The sequence below is a fragment of the Pelodiscus sinensis genome, chromosome 21 (assembly GCF_052426305.1).
Source record: "Pelodiscus sinensis isolate ZL-2025 chromosome 21, ASM5242630v1, whole genome shotgun sequence".
Classification (NCBI taxonomy): Eukaryota; Metazoa; Chordata; order Testudines; family Trionychidae; genus Pelodiscus; species Pelodiscus sinensis.
The window spans coordinates 19,804,932-19,830,375 of record NC_143072.1 but is presented as its reverse complement, the minus strand read 5'-3'; the positions used below and the strand labels follow the sequence as shown (position 1 = coordinate 19,830,375).

The 25,444-nt window shown below is 46.8% G+C and overlaps 1 protein-coding gene across 9 annotated transcripts in view; it reads right to left on the bottom strand.

The window, feature by feature from the left end:
* ACACA (acetyl-CoA carboxylase alpha) overlaps nt 1-25,444 on the bottom strand; it is a 237,340-nt gene that overhangs the window by 65,831 nt on the left and 146,065 nt on the right. For all 9 annotated transcript variants that reach the window (XM_075904774.2, XM_089772238.1, XM_089772236.1 and 6 more), the window contains 4 exons: nt 24,797-24,917; nt 24,202-24,312; nt 2,551-2,694; nt 1,603-1,723 (listed from right to left, as the gene is read on the bottom strand). In XM_075904774.2, coding sequence (XP_075760889.2) covers nt 1,603-1,723; nt 2,551-2,694; nt 24,202-24,312; nt 24,797-24,917 — 497 coding nt within the window. The remainder of the gene's footprint in view (nt 1-1,602; nt 1,724-2,550; nt 2,695-24,201; nt 24,313-24,796; nt 24,918-25,444) is intronic.

Genomic DNA, 25,444 nt, shown 5'->3' with positions numbered 1-25,444 from the left:
TCCTGCCCACCCCTCTCCCTTATTTATTCTTGGATCTGGACTTTTAATGCTCCATTCATCTGAAGTGGGTTCTATCCACGAAAGCTCATTAACATCCAAGCCACAGTGGGTTAGGTCAGCTTAACTACATCACTCTCAGCATGGATTTTATCTTGGCTGACCTAACTTTTTAATGCAGAACAGGCCTGAAGTCCCAAGGCCTGGTCTACACCTAAAACAGGTCAACCAAGGAGGCTATGAAAAATTTCACCTTTGGAGCCTGTGTCTACACTTGCAATTAATGGACAAAACTTTTGTTGTTCGTGGGTGCTTAATTCCCCATCTCCCTTCCCCCCCCCCACAAACACAAACACCCAGAACGACGAAAGTTTTGCCACGGCAAGAACAAGTATAAACGCTGCTTTGTCTGCAGGAGCGCTCTGCTTATGACAAACCAAAAGACACTCAATGGGGGCTAGTATTTTGCTGGCAAAAAGTACTGATGAACAGCATTTATGCATGCTGACTTTTAGTGTGTCAATACAGTCTTGTTGCAAAAAGCTGTGCCGTGTAGACATAACCTGAGTGATGTACTTAGGTCAACCTATCCAATCCCCATAGCCCCCAGTAGATGGGGCTAGGTAGATGGAAGAATTTGCTCTTTGAAACAGGACTAATCAAAGCAAGTTAATGAACTGTTAATGGGTGTCAGCAGGGTCCATGTGGACAGTTGGCAGTGTCACATCTCAGCTTGCTGAGGTGTAAATGTTTGTGCAGGGAAGCTGTAAGTCATGGAGGTGCTTTTGACAATTTTATGCTTAGTTTGGTTGCAGTAGGTCACCTATTAAAATATTTGTATTTAGTAATGCTGGAGCTTGCCAAATTTAACCTACTGTTTTTAATCATCTTCTCACCTGGATTTCTACTATAGAACATCTGACACACACAGAGCCTGAACAGACAAACCCTTATGTGACTAGTCCTGACTCTCACAGATAACTCCATAGATTTCAGTGGGACTACGTGCATGAGTAAGAACTATCCAAGCGAGTAAGGGTTTCTAGTACAAAAAAAGAGTCATCACAGACAACGTCATCCACGCAGTGGCTTCGGTCCACTTAAAACTGAGCTGGCTGCTACTACAGTGTATCCCCACCCTTCTAATTTGTAACCACGCTGCTCTGATGATAGTAGGCAGCAGTCACTTAGTAGAGCAGTGTTTCTTAAACTGTGTTCCGTGGCACACCAGTGTGCCACGAGGCAGTCGGAGGTGTGCCGCGGAGAACAACAGAGTTCAAAATGGCTGCCCTTGAAGGGGCAGGCAACTTTTTTTTTTTTTTGGCTCAATAACTTCGCCCCCCTCAACCACCCTTTGTTTGTGGGGGAGGGGTGTCAAAAAACCCTTGGTGTTCCTCATAAAATTATTGTTTGGTGTCCCTTGGTCTTAAAAAATTTAAGAAACACTGCAGTAGAGGATCATTAGGGTACTATCAATAACTGGTAAATGCCAACGTTACTTTAGCGTAGGACGTATTTTGGAGGGTCGGCTGTCAATTTAATTGCAGTAGAGATCTTGAAACCAGTTGAACTATCACAACGCCTGTGTGACCAAGATGTACGTACTTGGATTAGGACGTCCGGCCAGCATCCACCGGGGATCATAAGGCGTCTTGGTGGGAACGAACTCAATGACCCTGTCTATAGGATCTTTGATGGTGAGGGTGGGCACCGGGCTTGATACGCTCTAAAACAGACAACAAAAAAATGGGATAGATTGTCATACAGCATCCATGGCTCTTCCCCAAACATCGGAAATGCAAATGAACCGACGGATGTTCTCCCTGTGGCATGTTACTGCCCTCTTTCCAGAGGGTCCCAATGAGTACAGCATCCCAATGTCTTTGCAAAGGTCTGAAGGAGATGCTACATTGACTTTGACGCTAGTGTAAGACTGCACTTGGCCTATTTTGCTCTTGGTTCACTCTTCAGCTTCTGGTACTGCCAGCATCTACGGGGCTGGCGATTTAGTTTTCAAAAGGTGGCCAAAGCCACCTGGCTCGTGCCACCCACTCTTTCCAGGAGGAAGGTGACCTAGGCGTTCACCTGCCTGCACAGCAACTCACACGCATGGTAACTACTGTATGTAACTGCTGGGGAGCAGGAGCAGCCTGAGGCGGGCTGCGGCAGCTGGCACCCCAGGCGGAACACGCGATCGGCACCCCCGCCTGCACGGCCATCAATGGGCCGTCAAGGGGGTGACGTCATCACCGGGCACCCTGTGATGTCATCATCGGGTGCCGTCAAAGGCAGCGCCCTAGGCAACGGCCAAGTCAGCCTATAGCCGCAGGCTGAGGAGGGGGACCCTTTAGAATCTTTCTTACCAAAGTACAGTGGATTGTCATGTAAAAACCCTGTGGAACAGATTACTGTGGCCAATTTGCTAGTGGGGTGACGTGCACAGGAAACGGGCAGTTCTCCAGTGGCCCCTGCAGCGCCCCAAAGACCTGAGGTCAGTGAATGCCACTAACAAGCACATGCAATGGCCCCATGCACTGCTGCCCCAAGACTTACCTTGGGCATATAGGACAGCCACTGCAGGATGCTGTAGACGCCTTCAAAATCATCACACACAGTGCTGTGCGTCACGCCATTGTTGTGCATGATCTGGATCCCGCCCAGCTGGTTGTTTGAGGTGTACACCTCCCGTCCGAGCACCTTTCGAAAGAGGAACGAAAGGGTCAGACAATAGGAAAGGGAAACAGAGAACCTCTGATCAGCCTGTCCCATGGCCAGTCCACTCTTCCAGCTAGCCCTTCTGCTCCAACCACCATTGCTGGGGCAGCTAGACCATCTCTAGGGTGCTATACAAACAGTCCCTCACCCGTCACCTTTTACGGGTGGGGAAACTGAGGCACGGGGCAGTGTCATGACTAGCCTTCAGTGGCACAGCCAGAGAGGGGCAGGGCTGGGATGAGAACCCAGGTCTCCAGAGGTTAGTTCACTCGCCTAGAGCTGCCCTCGTGCAGAACGGAGCAGCGGAACAGACACATTTAGGCCTTCAAGGGGGAAAAGCCAGAACTGCACGGGAGCGCATACAAAGAACGAGCGGCTCCTTGGAGGGACAGGAAAATAAGACTGACTGCTGGACTTTCAATCCTCTTCCGAGCCTCCATCTCTAATCTCAGCCCAGGCACTGCAGCTCTTTTCTCATTCTCCTGCTGTCTCTTTCCATTTGCCCTCTCACTGACTGATACACTGATCTCTCGGTCACTCGGCTTTCTGCTCCACTGAGTCCATATTACTAATAACACCTCTGCCACAGCCAGTTTACCTCATGAAGGCAGGAGCACATCATTACAAAATAAACTCATAACTTTGACATTCTAGCAAATACACGCCGTTTGTTATTTTTATGGCTTGAGTCTCTCTAACAGGCAGAGGGCACAACATACCTGTTACATTTAGCTCTTAAACACATTCACACCAATCCCCGTTCCCCTCCCCCCACTCCAAAACAACAACAGCAGCAGCAGCTAGATTTTGGGGGAAGGGGCTGTGAGCAGACGGTGGGGTGGGGGAGAACAGAAAAGGCAGCACATTTTAGTCATTTAGGGCAGCACTGTCACGGAGGAAGAGAGGTTCGGATCTGGTTTCACCTTCGCAAAATGACTTGAAGTTCTAAAACATAGGGAATGAAACCCATCTTGTTTAGAAAGATTTCCAGAAAATTAATCGGGGGCTTAATTATTTAAAAGTTTTCTTTACAATAAAAAGGTGTTGAAATTATTCTGAGACACAGGATATGAACTCTGGCGTTCCTGGCTCCCACCCCTTTATTCTCCCAACCCCCCCAAAAGTCTCGTGCCAGCATTTATTCACACCCCCTCACCCCCACCCAAGTTGGGAAGCCAGGAGTAAAGATTTAGATTCAGGGACAGAGAAAGAGCAGCCCCCAGATGTAAGACACAAGTCCGGCTAACCTCTTCCACAGAGGAAAAGAAAAAAATTCAACTCCCTATCTTCAAATGAATGCAAAACGTACATACATGCAAAATGGGCCACTGCTTATCTAGAGACACTGTAGACAGCTCCAGTTTACCGCAGCTGACAGGCTATGAAAACAGCCTAATATACTGCCTGCTCTTGCCCTTAAATCCCTTTTTGGAGATCAAGATAAATATGCAGTTGCTTTTCCCGAGTACTCCCGACATTTGAGTGAAGTGGCGGAGCATTGTGAGGATGTGCCAATGAAATCACTGTGTAATACTGAGTGAGGGCAGTTATTTACTTCTCAGTGCATTGCCGGCAGAGGCACAATAGTTCTGAGACGCATACAAAATCATATGAATGTTAGCTCCCGTTATGTGTGTGTCATATTACATGTATGTACGCACATGTGTATGCACAAATCTATGGACCAAGTGTCATAGGAAGGATGAATAACTGGAGCATATGGAAAAGTAAATTAAGCCTTCATTTAATCACCATTCAAGCACAAAGCAAACTACACCAACTGCCTTAAGAGGTTGCCCTAGAACAAAGGAAGCATATACAGGCAGTCCCCGAGTTACGCGGATCCGACTTATGTCGGATCCGCAGTTACGAACGGGGTTTGCTCTACGTCTCCCTGGTCTGCTGGAGACCAGCAGACCAGGGAGACGGGGAGCAAAGCCTCTGAGGACGCCGGCAGCAGGACAGCCACGGCGCGTCTGGGCTGTCCGCTGCCTGCGTGCTCCGCGGCTTTGCTCCCCATCTCCCTGGTCTGCTGGGGGGGGGGGGGGCCCAGCTAGTACGGCCCCCCCTCCCCAGCAGACCAGGCTTTTCTCCGGACACCTGTGGTAGAGCAGCTGGGGCACTACTGGACCAACCCGGCAGCACCCCAGCTGCTCTGCCCCAGGCGTCCCCAAGTCAGCCGCTGCTGAAACTGACCAGCGCTGACTACAGGAAGCCCGAGGCAGAGTTGCTCTGCCCTGGGCTTCCTGGAATCAGCCGCTGATCAGTTTCAGCAGCAGCTGACTTGGGGACGCCTGGGGTTCTTAAGTTGAATCTGTATGTAAGTCGGAACTGGCGTCCAGATTCAGCCTGATGAAACTGATCAGAGGCTGATTCCAGGAAGCCCGGGACAGAGCAACTCTGTCTCGGGCTTCCTGTAGTCAGCGCTGGTCAGTTTCAGCAGCGGCTGAATCTGGATGCCAGTTCCGACTTACATACAGATTCAACTTAAGAACAAACCTACAGTCCAGTCCCTATCTTGTACGTAACCTGGGGATTGCCTGTAGTCAAGGGGGTTAAGACTCAGTCTCTTAGCATACAACTTGGTATGCAGGCAGCAATCCACTGGACTCCGCCTTTCCTGCTTCTTTTACGGATGTTCTCCTGTCTACTCGCAAACAAGCAGAGGACCTGCCAACTCATCTCACATACATGGCTTCAGACTGGATTTCGGGAAAGGTGCCAGAGGTTAAAAGGCACCGAGGGGCTAGCCAGCTTAGAGACAATGATCATTTGGCTTGAGAAAAAATGAATGCAATAGCTCATCCATTTAGCCCTGCTAACCACCTCATCTCTGACCTGCGAGGACTACATTTTTAAAGGCTGACAAGTAATTCAATCTCCAATTAACAATTTTAAATGGTGCGGTGTATATTACCGTATAAATGTTTCTGCAAGAAAACGTCTGGGGGTGACGCAGAATGAAATGGCTGGCGAGGAACAATACCAATGCCTATGTAATTAAGGGCTTAAGGTGTTCAATGGGACACGGCAGCAAAGACACTGGTGCACTTGAGAAGAAATGATAGATAATTTAGACAGAGAATGCCACACACACCCCACGTGGAGAAGGTCACTTAGGGGCAAAGCATGCATCCAAAACCATGACGCACCCGTTCAGAAACGCAAATGCCGACAATGGAGGTTCTGTGACAAGCCAGGCAGGTGGCTTCCATATACCCTACAAGGAAATGGGGAGCATCTTACTCAAGAGAGAGTGAGAGCAGCAAAACCCACTATCAACCACCTTAGGGTGAGCAGCAGTTTTATGGATTTGACCCTGTCCAAAGAACTAAGTTTGCATAGAAGCGACTTCCTCGGAGAAGAGGTTACCAAGCCCTCATGGGACGAAGGAAAACTAACGCCTAAATCCAGCCGCCAGAAGCCACCAGGAAAGCATGGAGACAAAAGGAAAGGCAGCGAAGGACAATGGATCTGATTTTAAAAACATGCGTATATTACACGGCTATAATTGGCCGTTGGTACTGCTAACACCACTTTTTGTGCTTAATCGGATAGCGCAAATAATCAGAACAGAATGGTCATTACCAGTGAAGACTCTGAGCTTCTGAGATCAGACTTAAAAATAAAATTAAAATGTCCTGGACACAGCACTGAAAGACAGTGCAAGTGCTACAGAAATTGGAAGACTGTTTCCCTCTTTTTTTAACCGGGCCTCCTCACGCTCCCATTTTACAATAAGGGAGGTGAGGAAGTTTTAGGGAGTGAGTGACCTAATGCAAAGAGCATGCACAGGTACCACAAATAGAAGCAACCTGCCCCTTCTTAAGTTTCTAGGCAGGGACCAGACTATGCTTGATCCCTACTTTCTCTCTCAATCTCTTTGCATTTTATATCGCACTAAAAGATTTACCTGGCGTCGCTCGGGGCCCTAACTCAAGGTTTGTTATTTGGAAAATAAAATGAAAATGTCCACGTCTCACTTAAATCCTTGCTCAGGGGTGGGGCTGGGGAGCAGGGGTCAGAGGACTACCCCAGCCCTCTCTCACCGTGGTAGCTTGGGCCCAGATGAGAAGCACCTCTCTATGGCCACTGCTGCTCCAGTGGGCACAGCTGGGGGAGAGGTGCACATCCCCCGGCTAGGGCAGGTCCAGACTTGCCTGCCCCTGCACTCCCCAGCCAGAGTGAGAAATGCAGCAAACTGCACTTTTCCTTCACTCACTGACAAAGGGAACAGCCAGCAACGTTCCTGTATAAATCAGTGGGGGAGGGATATTTAGCACCCCACACTCTCACACCTTCCCTACATGGCACCAGGGGGGTGGGAGGCTCGGATCTAGGCCATTCCTGGCCGGGGGTGGGAGGAGAACTCCCCAACCAACCCCTTTCACCTGCTTGGTGATTCTCTTTTCTGTATGGTTTTCTGAGAAGCAGTCCCGTTCCAAGCACATCCCATTTTCCTGGCACAACCAATCTCTGACTTGGCTTTAAGTTATGGCCCGAGGAAGCCGCATACAGCTTTTGCTGGTTCTAGTTCTTAACATTTAGGAGGAGTTCTTTAACAAACAGTAGATTACAACTTTCTAATATAGCAGCCTATATCTAGCATTTCTGAATCAGCAGCAGATAGCTGCTCCCTTGTTTTAGGAGGTGAATTAGTAAGGAGTCTGGTTTTGTTTACTCTAACAACCATCCCTCCACACCACCACAATGCTTCCCAGAGCACTTCCACAATGTATAGTCTAGTAACTGAATTGAGACCACCAATACATTCACACAGGCCACCAAAGGCCTTTAGAAGACAATGACTTCTGGTCAACTTAGACCAGCTCCAAATTCAGATAGGCAAACTAGAGGTAAAAGGCTCCACAACCCCATGCTAAGTCTTTAAGCCACCCAGATCCCCACACTTTTCATACAGCTAAAAAGTAGTCTGTTGAATAGACACCATACAAAACCCACTACATTAACAGAACATTATGGTTGCACAATTAAGTACTCAAAAGTAAATGCCAAATCTAATGTTGCATGCCTTACACTACAGCCTTTAATTACATGAACAAATACTGTTGCTCAGATAACACAGTATTTTATATAACAACCTTAGATATATATGTAGTATCTTGTAATATCTATTTCATTCTTTTCTACTTATTTAATGGACCATTATGACAATGAAATTATCTTTATTGAGTTCAGGGGCGATTTTCAAAAACACAAAAAGGAATTGGAAGCTTAAATGACCTTCGCTTCTTTGAAAATGCCCCTTCAACATTTGTATAAATGCCATGTTCGCTAAGATAGCCATGTTCATTTGATCAGCACCCACACATTCTAAACTTCAGATAAACTAGAGGGATTCACCCACTGCTCACTACGCTCGCCAATCCCCACCCGCCAGCTTTCGTGGCCAGAGACCATGAGGATGTTATTCTGTCGCCCAGCGGGAAAAACTTTTTTATATAGAGAGAGATTTCCAAGGACAGCTACTGGCTGCTAACAACAGGCCAGTTGCTCACTGAGGCAGTTAACAATAAAACTAGCTTTGCCGCAAACTTAGGTGGCCTGTGTGTGTCAGCAAAGATGAAAGATCGGAGGAACTGAAAACAGAGGGTCAGAATGGCAACCGTTTCGGTAACCTTAAATATTCTGTTTAAACCTACTAATATGTTCACACTATCGTGTGTGTCCTGGCTTAGATAATAAATGAACACAACATTTTTATACAAATAATATTAATAATGGTCATTTATATTCCACAGTGTATAGATGGCGTATCAGATTAGAATTCGAAAAAGACACACACGAATATAAACAGCAGCAAGCAGCTTTAATGTACACGAGAGATGATCAAAATAAGGGTCTCAAAAAAACTCACACTGCATTGACTTAAAGCCAAAGTACCATTATTTGTGGTTGAGTCTCTGCACGTCTTACAGCTTTCATTTTGATCATTCAGCACTTCTCCGCACACGAACTTATTAGCGGATGGGAATGGCAACGGGGTAGGGGAGAAGAGACATAGGAAAGGATGCCAATGAAGCATGTTCCTGGAAATGACGAAGAGCTGAGAGCTGTGCTTCCACACCCCCCATTTGAGTCTTTATCCTAGTGAGAGGGCAGCAGGAAGACCCCCCTCCTCTCCAGCCGGGCTTCCTTGCGGAAACGGATTGCAGTTCTTGCATTTCTAATCTAGGAGTGTGTGCCGTGCCTGCACTTTTAATTTACGAGCGTTCGGCGGGGGACCTTTCTGACTTGGGAACATATTGGCTCAGTCTAATGTTTGGAGATTATTAAAGTCAGAGCTATGCTCCACTATCAAGTCTACAGATCTTTTATTTAGAAGATATGGTGCTCTAAATGTACAAAGAGCTCCCTGTCACCTTCACATTAAAGCCCCTAGTGCCTGGTAAATGGAATTATATAGCTGTCATCTCCTTTCCCCAAAGTTTTAAGAGTACAATGGGCTCATTTTTTCACACTCCATCCCAGCTTCAGAACTAAGAGACCTACTTTATATTGATTTAAAGTCTCTGAAATAAATAAACCTGCTTCTCCACTGTGATTCACAAGAAATTCATGATACACTATTGCATGATATATTTCAAGCTCCGGCTCCAGCTCTCTTTTTCCTCTGGTGAGTGATGGGGGAGGTGGGAGGCGGTGGGGAGCTGCAAACCTGACAGTTATAGGAGATGGCTGCTGACTACAAATCCAGAAGCCAGCAGTGGGGGTGTTGGGGGTTTTTTTTGGGGGGGGGGGGGGAAGGGAGAGAAAGAGCAAATGAACTCGGATGCTTGAGGGCATGTGGGGAGGAGGCGGCACACAAACCACAAAAGGGAAAGGGAAGTTACACACCTTCCTAGAACTGGTGTTTTCTGAGACGTGGACCCCCGGTGGAATGCAGACAGGGATCGCACGTGCCCGCGACTGAAAAGTTCTTGCTAGCAGTGTGCATTAGCCCACACCTGTGCCCCTGCTCTCCCTGGGCTCACACCAAAGGCATAAGGGATGGGGTGGACCGACCACCTCCCCAGCTTCTTCTCTCCCATGAATCCTGTCATAATCCGGAGCAGGTGTCCGAGGCCAGCGGTGGAGCACACCCCTGTAAGAACTCATTGCTATCAGGTAAGCAACTTCCCTTTCTTATTTGAGTGCTGGTGGCTCTGTGGGTGACCGACAAGCACTCAAGAGAGGAACATGAGTATGGCACCGACATCACTGCTGGCAGAACAGTGGTCCCAAAGGATGCCTGGGCCCAAGACTCCTCTGCTAACGCATCCTTTGGGACAGCAGCAGCACTTCGAGGGGTCCCTGTTTGATAGCTGCAAGGGAATTAAGGGAATGTACAGCTGGAACGCCATGTAGCTGTTCTGCAGATGCCAAGCAGGGGCGCCTCTGAAGTCATGCTAGGGAGGCTGCTTGTCCCTTGGAGAGGGTGCTCGTCACTTCTAAGGGGAGAAAGTTGTGCCAAGAGGCAGAGTAAGACTCTGCCAGAGGTCCACCTCAAGATCCTCCGAGAGGAGATGACTTGTCCCTGTCCCCCTCCTGCTGTGGCAATGAGCTGTCCAGGCGCCTTTCCATTTCATTCGCTTTCGATAAAACATCAGTGTTTGTTTCACATCCAGGGAATGCCGCCTGGCCACTGGCGTGCTTGAAACAGAACCTGCCTTCGTGAGGTAACTTGTCCAGGAGCCCAGGGTAATGGAGGAAATTGTATCCGGCCAGATGGATAGTTTGAGATTCTAAACTGAGGGCTCGTAGACGGAAACAGCTTCCTCGCCATAAATTCTAGGTGCTTGGCCTTGTTATCAGCAGGAATGGTCCTTGGGTGGCAACCTCTGGATCTTTCCATGGCTGCCTGAACCATCCAAGGAGTTCAAGACCAGATGGGTGAGCAAAAAAATCCACTTGCTCAGTCAGGGCAAAGTATTGCTTTTCTGCCCCCTTGGGATCAGAGCACAGGGAACCGCTGTGTGCTGTTCTACCTGGTCTAGTATGGCTTAATTCACCGAGAGTGCAACCCCACTGGGCTATGGAGGCTGAAGTATATCCAGTGTGGCAGGATGAGTCCCACTCCTGGGTCCCAGACCCCTGTTCTGTCCACTTTCCCGCAGTTCAGGGGCCGAGGTACAAGCCTTTTCTTGGCGTTAGTCCTTCTGTCCCTTGGCAAAACAAAGGGGTGTTGGGGCCGATGCCCCCGGCCAGTCGGGGCTGAGTAAACAGTCCTCCTCAGCCACTCGCTGAAGTTCCTGGGGGGGAAGGGAGCCTCCAAACACTCCCTGTCGGAGCCCCTCACCTCCCCCTGCAGCCTTTAGCAGTGCTGCTGCTGATGTTCCCGCTCAGCTCTTCTGATTCTCCTTATCAGTTGTTCCTTCCTCTCCATCTCCGCTCTCCCACCCTCCCCCACAGAGATGGAAGGTTTTTAAAGCGGTCCCGCGGCAGCCTGAAGTCAGCTCCCCTGGCCCTTAATTGATTTACAGCAGCCCAAGGCGCACTGTGGGCAGAGGCTGCTCCAGCAATGAGAAGCAACCGGAGAGACAGACGCTCCCCCTTGCCCGTTAGACTCTGGGTGCAGAGCTTAAGAAGCCTGTGGTCCAGTCTGAGCAAGAGCATCTGCACTGCTATTAGCCCGTAGCGTAAGCTCAAGTCAACCGACCTGAGCTCTGGGACTCAGGGCCAAAGATTAGGTTGGGTGTGGCTCTTCACTCACATCAGGGGGCTGGCCCAAATCAGCTGACCTGAGCCAGGTGTGAACGCCACTTGCCCGCTCCTTTCCTTCCCCCTGCAAAGTGGATGGGTTGCCAGACCAAGGGCTAGTACCTACAGCCCTCCGCCATCTTCCCACGGTTCTGTGCATTCAGAAGGACAAAGAAATTCTCTCAGAATTCACAGAGAAAGACTCAGAGTGACTCGGCTTACTGCAGCACAATGACCCATCAGCAACCCCCACCCCCAGCAGTAGGCCTGGGCAGCACCAGTGAGGAAACTGAGTCAGATATGGCTTTGCAGCAACCCCAGATTTAGCATCCTTGGGTGCCAGCCACACTCCTCTGCGGTGAAAAAGTTCCCTAAAGGCCACCACTCACTGGAATGCAAGTGGAACATGGAATGGCGGGGGAAAGGGGAATGGTAGGGGGAGGGTGAAACATGGAACCGGTTGCAAGAGCACGGCAACACTACACAGCATGTTCACTAGAAACTACAGAGGGAAATTCAGGCCGGGAGAAGGTGAGCCAGCATGTGAGAGGGGGCAACCCCTATTCCTGGGAATAAACAAACAGGTAACCAGCTTTATACACATACACATATCCTGACAGAGATCCATATTAAAAAGTGATAGATATCGGTGCAAAGGAAAATTAAAAAGTCAACAGAAATCTATTAGACTTTGTTCCCTCAGCAAACATAAAGGGACTGGTAATGGGATGTCTGGAATGTAAATCGCCTCTAATGGGAACAATATACAAATATAACCACTTAAAACAAGGCAATTAAAAATAAAATGAATTCATGGAGATAGGTGGGGGGGTTTCAAAGCACTTGCATTTGCCTGAAGTCCAATCATCGGTCCCGCTTATGTTAATTTCTCTGCAGAGAGCCGCGAACCGTTGTGTTACCAAGGGGACCAACGGCAACATGCACCAAGTGGGCCCAGCACTACAGGCACCCAACCGACCTGAAAAGGAAAAGCTCCCAGTGCCCCGCAGGGGGGTGACACTCTCTCCCCCCTCTCACCAACACTGTGTAATGGATCTCGGCTCTCTCGCCAGAGCGGTTCTCAGATCGTGGCTCCCCACACAAACGGACTTGGTTGGGACGCAGAGTAATGACTGGTGGAGAGATGCAGTGGCACACGGTGATTCTGCACCTGATCCAAGATGGCTGAGTGACCGAAACTCCCTCCCCCCGCAAATCCCTCCGTTGCACCCACAGCATCCTCGAATGCATCCATCCAAGACACAGAGCCAGCAGCCCCTCCTCCTTCCCCCAACACCCTGAGCCAAGAACAGGGTAACCTTGGTGAGAGACACAAGAGGTACTGACTAATGTTTAATGCTGTTGGAGTGTCAATTTCCGTTTGACATTTCTTAGGCCCTCTTTGATTAGCATTCTCAAACACACTGCACCCATACGGATCCGCCTAATAGTCTTGCTGCACCACTACAGAAAGATTCATATCATGCATTAATAATTATAATGCTTCTTTGAATGACAGGGATGGCACTTGCTGTTCTAACTCACATGATTGCTCTCACATGATTGCTTTGATCTAATCCCAAGACTGGAATCAACTTGAGCAGACACCAAGACATCCCTGCCTCGTTCTGAGGAAAAAACCTTTGAAGAGTCCACATTTAAAAGCAAAAACACCAAACCCAACCCACCTTACTCTCCCCCACGTTGACAACTGTGTATCTACGGGGCTTTGCAAATTTTTTTCATTGTGAAATTTAAGGGTAATTAAAGAGCACTGGGGATACTGAAAGATGAAGCCCTGGTACAAGACAGAGTAAACTTCACTTTTCTCCTTTCACAGCTCTGCCAATGAACCTCAGTCTTGACCTGCCACACTTGTGTGCACCACAAGAGCAGCTCAGCCAATTCCGCTCAAATCCTGACCCAGAGTTCACCGTGCAATTCAAGTCCTGGCCGCCCACACAGTTCTGCCTTCCCTGGCACTCAATATCGCTTGTCAGTCCAGTACCAGGCCTCTGCTCAGCAGACATTGCCAATCACCCCACATTCAGGAGGCTAGGGTCACACAAGATAGCTTTATCTGGTGACCTCACATGGACTGCCCCAGACTTGCACAAATTAAACCACATAGAACTACATGCAAACACCACCACTGGTCTGAAGTCCACCCGGCAAAGTTAGTACAATTCCAAGAGGAGTCTAAAATGCAGGGAAATTTCCTCATGGACCTATTGCAAAGGGGTTGTTAGGGATTTTTGTTTTATATGCAGATTGTCAAACCAATCCTCAGAGCTATTATGTCCTGTTGTATCAACAAGTCCCCAGGGACTCATTCTTAGATACATGATTGACACATATACTACCCTATCATGACACAATATGATACCTTTCATGTTAATGGCTTTGCCATGGACACACAATCTGTCTGTGTTGATAAAAGCTGCATTCAAGAAAGGTCATTGGACATGCAGTGGCATTCTCGCTCTCTCTCTCTCTCTAGTTTATTTCTAAGACAGTCAAAAGGCAAATTGGGAATCCGCAAACTCTAAAGTTTCCATTAATCTCGCTCCCGTATCCCCAACAGCCTTTTAAACTGAAGCTTAAGAAAACCCCCAAAAACCACCCTGGTTAGAAACTTCTTCCTTTTAATTTGCTGGGGATGATCACTGGACATTTCTAGCTGTAAAATGCAGCCTCTGAACAGATACTTAAAAGAAGATAATTCCCAGACCAAGTCCTTATAGGCACAGGTCAGCCTTGAAATGAATTTTTACTGCCAAGTAACAAAGCCTCAAAAAGCTGGAGAAATGTGCAGAATGTTGGCTGGACAGAAAATGCAACAGGGCTGGCAGGTGCTCTTCTCCATGTAACTCTAAATTATGATCTCATGTGTGTAACACTGTCCATGTGAGGAACAAAATGTACCTTACACAAATATTAATGAATTAAGCTTCAAACCCCGCCTGCAAATTGGATAACTCTTCTTGTCTCCATTTTGCAGAGAGGCTACATGGCATACCCAACTCAGTGGCAGAAATGGATCTACAGTCCAGATCTTCTGATCCTCCTGATGTTCAGGTTTGTTTTAGACGTTTTGTACTTGCTTTGTTTCTGACTGTTCGTCTGTGCTCCTTACCTCTATGTACTGAGAGCAAGTAGGTTAAACTGGCCAGGTAAAAGCTCATATAACTTCCTAGTAATTAACTTTTCTTTTAAAATAATACCTATCAAGTTAAATTTTGGATCTTCAAGACACAGCAAACAAGATTAGCACTTGTTAAAATAGAAACAAAACTCTGTGTGCACACACTAGATTCACAGGCACTAAAAGATAATGCAGCAGATCACTGGCCCACCAGAACTTTTGGAATTTGAGGGGGGCAGAATTCAGATTCTCCCTCTACTAGTTATTAGGAACATAAAGCCTGAGACATCCAAGCAAGCAGTTCTGACAATGTCCACTAGGAGGTGCTGCCACACAAATACACTAACCTAGTAAACATAATGAGTAATTCAAGGTATTTAACTACAGAACACGAATACTATCCAGAATAGACGCAAATTTCTCAATTACTGCTCTACCAACTGGGAGCAGCTTTGGCATGCAGATGACTCAACACAGATGTGCCCATTCCATAGTGCTAAAAAAATTAAGCAGCCAAGTGAGCTGCTCAAGGATCTGTAGGGAACACTAGAGAGATTTACATTAGGATGTCCAGAGATGAAAGGCCATTTTATCAATCTAGTACCCAATGAGTCTCTATATACAAGAGTGTTGCTGGAATCCTGCTCTTGCTAGACACTAAATATAGGCGCTTTTTTACTTTCTCTACAGCTATATCATAATTTAAGGACTAACCTAAAAACTCCATTGAAATCATATAATAAAATTGCAGAATAAGATTGCAGAATAAGAAGCCACTAAAGGTGCATCTACATAGCACCATAGCTCGAAATAAGATACTCAATTTGAGCTATGCAAATTGCGTATCTTATTTCGATCGTATTTTAAAATAGCTAATTTTGTCATTTGGCGCTGTCTACACAGAGCCAAATTTCAAAATAACCCGCTATTCTGAAATGCCCCTTACTCCTCATGGAATGAGGTTTACAGGGATGTTGGCATAGCAAAGCTGTTATATTTCAAAATAACGGGCTTCCTATGAAGATGTAGGATAGCTATTTCAGAACACTCTGGTATCCCAAAAGAGCGTTGTAATGTAGACATAGCCTAATTCTACTCTCCCTTATCTTTTGTATGTGACCTGAATTTACTTCGGTTTCAGCAATTCACGTTTACTATTTATTTTAATGGCGTAAAATCAGGAAATGGCGTAAGCCCAGCCCAACCAGACGTTGCCCAGGCTCCCCGCAAACCGCTCTGCCAGTGCACTGCAGTGGAGACCAGCAATTGTCCCATCCTTCTGTTACTTCAATTCTGGGACTTTTGAAATTGCAGAGCTTTTCCCAATGTTCCCTGTTAGTCAATTTCAGCATTTATTATGAGTTCCGGGGAAACTGTGCTAAAGTGTCTCTCTGCTCTTGTTTCCATGGCTCAGGAATCTCTCCTGAGGGAAAAGTATCAGCATGCCTCAAAGCAAAAGGAGTATTTTTCTTTGGGGGAAAAAAATCCTTGTGGTTTCTTTGCTTCCCTGTTAGGATCACCTACTGCCCCACCTGATCGGAAGAGATCTTGGGTAAAGCAAATTCAATAAGGGAAACAGACAAGGAAAGAACTTCAAAAGGAAGAGATGCACCTTTGGGAGCAGGAAAGATTATTTTTGCATGGCTGTAACAAGGGGACTCCTAGAACGTGAGTTATTTGTAAGGATATATAGAGCAGAGCCGTGTCATTTCATCCTCCCTTCTTGGAATTAGGAAAAATGCCAGTAACAGAAGGCAACAATCAAGAAAGCCTGGTCCAAAGACAGTTAAAAAAAAAAAATCAAGTGATAGCAACAAACTAACGAACCATGAAACACTCAGTATCATGTACGTTACCAGGCATAAACCACATCAAGTTTGGGACATCCATGGTAAGGTGCCACATGCCCACCCTTGCAAATAGTCTAGGAGAACCCTAAGTTGCTTTACAATGTTTCCTTCTAAAGACTTTCTAGCTTTGTGGCCACCGCTCTGCAAACATTCCGACTTCCCCGGGATCACACAGCAAATCAGTGGCAGAGACAGAATTTAAGGGGATCATTTCTTAGCCGGTGTAAGGTGGAGAGCAAATGTCACCTAAATCAGAAACAAGTCAAGTTGACATGAAGACCTTGTTAACGGGCTACATTTCACATAGGGCTAGCTTTCGGGGGGGGGGGGGGGAGAAAGGGGAGAGAGAAGAAGTCAATGGGGCTAAAACAAGATTTAATGTTTTCCTTACAATATATTTTAGAAATGTGCATCCGTCCATCTGTTTGATCATAAGAACGGCCATGCTGGGTCAGACCAAAGGTCCATCTGTATACAGTCTTCCGACAGTGGCCAATGCTTCAGAAGGAATGAACAGAACAGAGATCAAGTGATCTCTCTCCTGTCATCCATTTCCAGGCTCTGACAATCAGAGGCTAGGGACACCGTTCCTACCCATCCTGGCTAATAGCCATTGACGGATCTAACCTCCATGAATTTATCTAGCTCTTTTTTGAACCCTAAAAGAAATCAAGAAATCTTCCTAAACAGTAAGAGCTAAGGTCACCAGATTTTGGTAGGCAGCTTCCTCTTATCCTAACTTAAAGCAAGCAAAACACTTGATTGCGCCAAGACAACCGGATGTGACTGCAATTCGATTGTTTCTCATAAAATGGAAAGGAAGGGGTCTGGACAGTTATATTGCAGAATGACCAGCAAGGAGCCAGACACGGGGACTGGCACAGCTGTAGTCCCATCAGGCCAACAGGAGGCAGGTGTGTAGAAAGGAACAGCTATCTACAACATTTCAGAGAGTTTGTGTGTCTATGTGTCTGTACCCCAGGTCGGGGACTACACTCCTCCTCCCCAACTGTTCCCACTGCAGCAGCTATGGACAAGCTTTTCTCATCTGGCTCCAAGCTGCTGTGGTGAGAGAGGGCTAGGGTAGTTCTCCTTCCCTGGAGCCAGCATCCTGAACCCTCATCCCCAGCCCCAGCCTACAACAATGATCCAAACAAATTAAAACAAAACTAAACTAATTTGAGGTAAGGACCTGAGCAATGCTGGATAGATCTATATTGATATACTAGAAGATTTAAGACAACCAACGTTCCATCCTTACTGGGTCTCATCTCTGAAAGGCATGTAAACCTCTCAGACCTCAGGGTACAAACCAGGAACCAGGAAGAAACTTCCTCTGATTATTCCACAGTTCTATACGGCGGGGAAGTGCCCATGATGGGAGATGGAATCCTGGACTAGATGGATCATTGGTGCGATTCATGATGGAAATTGCCAATGTTCCCACTGTGGAGGCTGCATAATTGAGTACTCCTGTTCCCATTCCTGACCAAGTGACTCTTTACCCTTAAAGGTAGAGTGGGACTGGGAGGGATGGCCCCATTACCATCGCACGCACAAAACCAGGTTTCAGAAAACACTGAGCATCTTTCCCATTGAAAATCAGTGCCCCTTAAGGCAGGGTTACTTAGCATGCGGCCCACGGTGCAGTTTGGGTTTACGCATGGTTCAACGTGCGGTCTGCGGGTAGGATCCTTTGAACACGGCCTCCACTGGGAACAGGCGCCGCAACGGCGAGTCAATAGACTGGTCTTCTATTGATATGAGCTTTAATCGTTAAATTCCTGGACTGTCATTGCTCATTAGAAGTGCTGTCATGTGGGTGGAAATGGGGTAAATGTTGCATTGTATTAATATCAGCAGAACTGACTTAAATGGAGCCTGCGTGTTGTGTAGTCTTGCCGTAATCTTTGTATTCATGCCCGTCAGTGTGAAAGAAGCTATTTGCATATATAATAGTGACAGAAATGTAGCCGTGTTAGTCTGGTGTAGCTGAAACAAAAAACAGGACTGTGTAGCACTTTAAAGACTAACAAGATGGTTTATTAGGTGATGAGCTTTCGTGGGCTATTTGATCTGAGGAAGTGGGTCTGGCCCACGAAAGCTCATCACCTAATAAACCATCTTGTTAGTCTTTAAAGTGCTACATAGTCCTGTTTTTTGATTTGCATATATATTTGTATATATATTTGATTTTAGGTGGCAGCCCTCGGCATGTGCTGTGAGTATCATTGTGGCCCCCCGGGGCTTCCAAAGTGGAGTCCTAAGATGTCGTAAGGCATGCGCCCAACTAACGGAGGCATTTCAAGATTACTAGCCCCTTTTGAAAGCTCAGCCCAACTCGTCAAGCCCAACCCAGCTTCCACTAATACCTCCCCTCCCCCAAACCTCACGTCTATAGCTAAGACCTCACTGTGCCTCTCTGTTTACATGAGAAAAACCAGTCAAAATCCCATCAGAAGAAAAGAAAGACACAGAGATGCAAACTAATTATAAACAGGTCAGCTCAGGATTGGGAACATCAGGTGTGCATTGAAATGGAGTGCAGTTAGAAAGGCTTGAGCCATGGACGCCATGCATTCAATTAGGATCGCCAGGCTCTTCAGCCTTACTTCTATTAAAAGGGGAACAAATTGAAATTTACATGTTACTGCATTCCGCCAGTACGACAGGCAGCATGTCATCTATCTCATTGGAAATCGCACCATGTTAAGCCAGTGACGAGGAAAGAAAGGTGGGGGGCAGGGGGTGGATGGTTGGAAAGAAGGAAAAGTTAAAAAAAAAATCTGCCTCAGCAAAAGTTTTCATTAAAATTTTAGACAAATGATCTTTGTGTCCTTCTCCCATGCTGCCTGGGGCTCCATGCTATTTCTATGCAAATAACAACCTCGTGGTTTATATCTTATTATTTCCACCGGAGCTGCAGCGACATGACCCGAGACATGTGTGAGGTAGACAGAGAAAGAGAGGGAGGGAGGGGGAGAGAGAAGGGAAGAGAGAGAGAGAGAGAGAGAGAGAGAGAGGTGGGTGCTCGCTGAAGTGTGAAAAAATATTGTCAGGAGTGAGCGGCAAGAACAAAAAAAATTGCAGGGATAACGTGTTTATTTCAGCCCTTCTCCCCATGTGAACTGGCACCTTTTAAAATTCATTGGGCATCAGGCGATCATGCACAATCCATCTGCTTTCACTTTATCATTTGCATTTCATGCCTCCTGGCTTTTGATGTGCTGATACTTTGATGCAGTCAGGAGATGCGCATTATCATTATTTCAATTTTCAGGGGGGTCAATGGGCTCAAAACACACACACACACACACACACACACACACACACACACACACACACACACACACACTCATTTCCACCTCCCCCACTGCCTGCTGATGCTCAAGGGAGAAGACAAAAGGGGGTACAGAAAAGACACGGTCCTGGTAACCCCATCCATAGCATCCTTCCCATATTTATACCATCATAAAGTTCAATATGCACATGAGTCTGGGCTGCAAATGAAGGCAGATTCATCATGATGGGGGGTGGAAAACAACACCGAGAAGCTGTGGTAGTTTCCTCTTTCACATCTGGTAGGCGAAGAGGTTGATAGGATCCTTAATGAATCTGCACAAAATCTGGTGTCTTACGGTGATTTGACTCCATACTTAAAGAGCATTGACACGGACATAGCAAAGCAGCTAGCACATGATTAGATAACCTCCAGAACTGATCGCTCCCTTCAGCTAAAAATGATAATGTATTTCACACTATTGTCTAAGTTATAGGCTTTAGTCTGCTTTTGGCAGCTAGACCTTTCTCTCTACACCCCTCCCCTGCGACTGGCCCTACCTAATTAAAATGAACAAGGTCAGCACCAGATAAGGTAGTCTATTTTATTTCTTGGGGTTTTTTTAAAATGGAAAAAGATCCCAGTGTTTTGTAGCTACAAGAACTGAATGAAACACATTTCCAACAAAAATACTGCTCATTTGGAAACCAAGCCTCTTCCATCTCTGTGGGAAACTCCACAGGCAGCTTATCACCCAAGAAGCAAAGTGAACATTTAGAGACAGGAGAGGAAAAAGACATTTTGAAAACGGTGAGTGTGTACACATGAGAACGCACGTAACTGTTGTCTCCAGCATCACCTACAAAAACACTAGCACCAAGTTAGTACTGTAAATTCTGTCCCAAATTTCCAAGACTATGTGGCTGAGAGTTGATAACAAAAAAAAAACAAAGAATTACTTACATTTGACTATGTTGGGACATTTTCACTCCCAGCCGCAATACACAGTAGAAATGTCTTTTTAATCTACCTAGATTCTTACATTGGTGACTGACACCAACATATGGGAGTACTTAAATTCCTTAATCACCAGCTCTCTGACTGGTGCACTAGCTCTGTGACTGGTGCAAGGGATGATGTAAATCTTTTATTGCAACTCTCATAAGGAAATGCTTTGTTTTTGCTCCAGAGGGCGCTCCACAGTCTAGCCATTCTACAGAATGAGCATCATCAGTAAGTCTCACTTGCAGATCACTGAAAGGCAAAACTAAAACGCACACAAATATCCTTCGAGTTTTATACAAGCAAAGATCAAAACAAACAAAGATACTTCATGCCACAAAGTAGCTTCTTCACTGCTACAAGGGAAGATTTTGTTTAATCAGTCTGGGCGCGTCTACACAGCAGGGCTTAACTCGAAATCAACTACAAAATCTGAGCTATGTCAATTGCGTAGTTTATTTTGAAATAGCTTATTTCAAGTTTTGGTGTTGTCTACACAGCACTTATTTCAAAATAGAGCACTCTTCTTCTGACTTCCCTTACTCCTCATAAAATGAGGGTTACAGGAGCCGCCAGCTGACAGTATTTCAACATTATGTCGGAAGAACTGCTGGCTGTGTAGATACGGACTAAGTTATTTCTAAATAACACTAGCTATTCCGAAATAAAGTTACTGTGTAGACATGGCCTCTCTGGCTAATGGGCACACGGCCTATCAACCAAAGAGCATTCAAATGCCATCTCCCTCTGGAATTCAAGGGCAAGCTCTTTCTCTCCAAGTAGGATACGGAGCATAAATCTGAAACAGCCACAGCTTTGGTGGCTTGATGATTTAAGAGAATTAGCCTTTGACTCTTTGTTCAAACCCTGTTTACAATCTCAAGTGGAATGGGTTTGGCGTCTCAGTTTAAACCCCAGTGGACATGCATCCATGTCAGATGTAGCTCACAGACCATCAGCGGATCCTCTTCAAGAGGCCTACACATAGAACAGTGGAGACGAGAGAATCAGGATCACAGGTAAGAAGGATTCACAGTGCACCAAGTTCAGGAGTGAGTTCAGATCCCTAGCTTCCCAAACGCCAGGAGTGGTCCGAGACATGCTTTAGTTACTCTCCTGTTGCCAGAGCTGGGTGAGATCCACTGGAGCAGAGTAAGACACTGACCTACCGAGGGTTCAGATAACACGGTGCCGGGTGCTGTACGAGAACCTACACAGACTAGAGCAGACGAGGCAGGAGAAGCGCATTGGCCGTGTCACCTGGGGGGAGCTCGCTCGCGCAGCACTGACTGCACCGAACGTTTGACCCAGGCAACACGTGTCACTTCAGCAAGTTCCAAACTGGCTCATCTTTTTTAAAGGGACCTGAACACACACCTCGTTCCTACCCTGATGTGCCTGCGTAAGGGCTGGCTCCGGCTGGAGTGTCTCGGGGGGCTAGGAACCCTGCTGAACTTTCTGCAAAGTAGTAATCCAAGGAGAGACGATTTCCCTTTTCGTTGCCCTACTTTGCCAGGCACTGCTTGAAACACGGAACACCCGCTACATGTGCCGCAGACCATCCAAGCCCGAAGCGCCACAACGGAGAGAGGCACTCTGGCCTGCACAATCCTTCCCTCCATATAATAAAGCCCGCAGTGAGAGGCACGATGGCAAGGTGGCCGTGGCGTATTCTGGGTTGCAGGCTGGGACATGGGGCTCATGATACGAATGGAGCGGTGGCAGCAGGGAAGGAAAAATCAGCTCTTGGGAAGAATCAGAAGCCATTGGGTGCAGTGGAAGCGAGTGGCCTTTCCTTGCGGCTTAAAGTTTTCAGAAAGACACTGAAATAGCTGAGATCCCCACCGCCCCATCCCTTTCAGAACAATCATCATTAGCACACGCGCATTCTAAAGCGCTTCTCGTAGCAACACCACACTTTGGGGATAGGGAAGGGGTTAAAGGTGACTGAGACCCACCCCGTCCAAAACATCACTCCTCCAAGCTAAGAAACCCCTGCAAATCCTGCCTGACATTCTAGCTGCCTACCTCAACTGACTTTCCACTCTCAAGAGTTTGAGCTACGTAGGAAACTAGGCTGGCTAGCACAGCCCAGAACGTGATGTGATGATTCCACTGGACACAGGGGTCATCTTCTCCTCCTTGACTGGACCTTCTTTATCAAGGGACTCAGATTCCCAGGATCATCCCCTAATTTACCTATGGAGGGGTACCTACTAGATCAGTTACATAGCAGGCTTCCTTTCAGCTAGAACATGACATTACACCTGGCATGAGCCCACTGAAGGGAACAGAAGAATCCGCACAAGCCCTTGCTGTACAACTTTGACCATCCTAGTCAAAAATCACCATGTACATGGACGGGCTCCAATAGACTGATTTTATGAACAAAAAACACAATAAAACTGGGAAGTGCTTGCAAACCTCCCTTAGATTTCCCCAGCCTTACTGGGAGAACGCATTTTAAGCACATCCGTTCTGTTTCCACATGCTGCCCACTGTGCGCATGCAGACAGTAGCCAAGAACAGACCGATAAGCAAAACAGCGAGAGAATCTGCGCTGCGGCACACTCCAAACAGGGACGACCATGCTGCAGAATGCCTTTTGTGGAAGAGCGGGACTGGATTCTGGCAGATAACAGCAACATTACAGAGATGATGGTGATCAAGTCGTGGTCTGGAGAGGATACATCCTCTCAGCCCAACTACAGCATCGTTCCTAAAAATCACATTAGGGATGTAAGCAACTAGTTGACTATCCAATAAGCATGTGCCTATCGGATAATCGACTAGTGACTCAACTAGCTGCTCCCTCCCCCCCTCCCTGCTTCCTCTATCAGAGGGGGGCAGCAGTCGGTGCTGGGGGGAGCAGTCTTAAAATCCAGTTCCCCCCCCAGCACCATCTCTGCAGGAGGGCAGGAGAGGCAGAGTGGGAGACTTGGGCGCGAGCAGGGACAGCTGATTTCCGACTCAGGCCCTGTCCCCTCCACAGTGCTTCAGCCTTTTAATCCATTTAAAGGAGCCGTCAGGCTCAGAATACATTTAAAAGGCAGAGCCACCATGGGATTAGCTCCCAAGGCCAGGAACTAATCCCGCTGCGACTCTGCAGCTTCCCCCCTTACCGACTAATCGATGGAAATTCTATCCACTAGTTGATTAGCTGATTAAATGCCTTTTAACATCCCCAAATCACATTAGCTTTTTTCAAATGAATGTAGGTACAAAAAAGTGACAGTCCTGGAGACTGAATTCCTCTAGCCACAAAACAGGGGCAGCAGAAGCACGTGCCTCCCACATACTGTCCCGTGACCCAGCCCTGGACTGGAAGCACTGTCCGAAGGATTGAAAAGGGAACTCCGTCTCCCTGATCCATACAGACTCTGGCTTTTCTGTAGACAATAAGTCGCCCAAATCCACCCGCTCTACAACTCGTCCCACCGCAGCACAGTTATTTCACAACAGTCCATACCGAAGAGCATGATCAAAATTGAATTCTGATGCACTGAACTTACTTTGTTGAGGGCTCCGGCTCCAGTCAGGATTATATGTGAGTTCTCAACTTGGATAGTCCTCTGTCCGAGCCGGACAAGATAGGCCCCAATTCCAATTGCTCGACACGTTACCTAAAAACACAAAATCACACATGTGCCCTGTACTGCCGAACCTCCAAAAATGCATCGACTTCCATGGGCTGAGGGGGCTAGTGTATTTACTTCAGGCCTTTGGGTGTTCTGAGGTGAAAGAATCCCCTCGTTAGCACTCCAGAACATAAGCTTTCACTTAAAGGATGAGAAGCGTGTTTTAACAAAACAAAAAAGCACCAGCTCATTAGTCGAGCAGACCACTCCGTCAAACCAGAGCTGCTTCGCTTTCCAGTGCCTTTAAAAATGTGCTGGGAAATGCACCTCGCTGTTTGAAACAGAAAACGTTTTAAGCAGCCAGATTCTCTGCTACTGGTAACTGGTATAGCTCCACTACCTTCAGGGGGACATGCAAGTTTACACTAGCTATTGGTCTGACCCTAGATGTACATTTTGAACACCACTGTCAAATTTTTAGATGAAATCGGAGACAAAGTTGCAAGAACAGAAAGCAGTTGAGGATTACCAGGTTGATGGTGATAATATCCTCATAGGCCAATGATGATTCTCCTGCAATCATCCCAGATCCTCGGAGGTTCTCCACTCCAAGTCCTTCTTCCTTCCCAATAATATCGGTTATCTTATACCTGATGGGGGGGAGACAGTCTTTGAGACAGAAGATCGAATGATTTGCCAGGTCATTTTGAGGCTAAGGAAGTGACTAAATATCATTAAGGCTGCTAACAGAAGTGTGCAGAAACTGGCCAAGTTTTATGTAAACCAACTCAACGCACTGCCTTGCTGCACACCAAGGAATGGGCCTACACACTGACAACCCAAGCAGAGCCATAGGGAGGAAAGGCTGAGCTGCACAGGTTACTGACAAATTTATGAAGCAGCAATGGTGTCAGCTCCACTGAAAAACGGTCTTCTGTTGTCTCTGCAGATTAGGTGGTCTAGATCCGTGTTTCTCAACCAGTGGTACAAGTACCCTGAGAGGTACTCAAGAGAAGTCTGGGGGAGTCCGTCAACAACTGAAATTTGGAGAAAACTGAATTTTTGTTTTAAGTTTTACAGCGTTTTATTATTTTTGTACTTTTTACATCCACAAATTTCACCACCCATGCAGCTACAATTAAGTTTAAACAAATGTGTTGCAGTGGTAGAAAAAAAT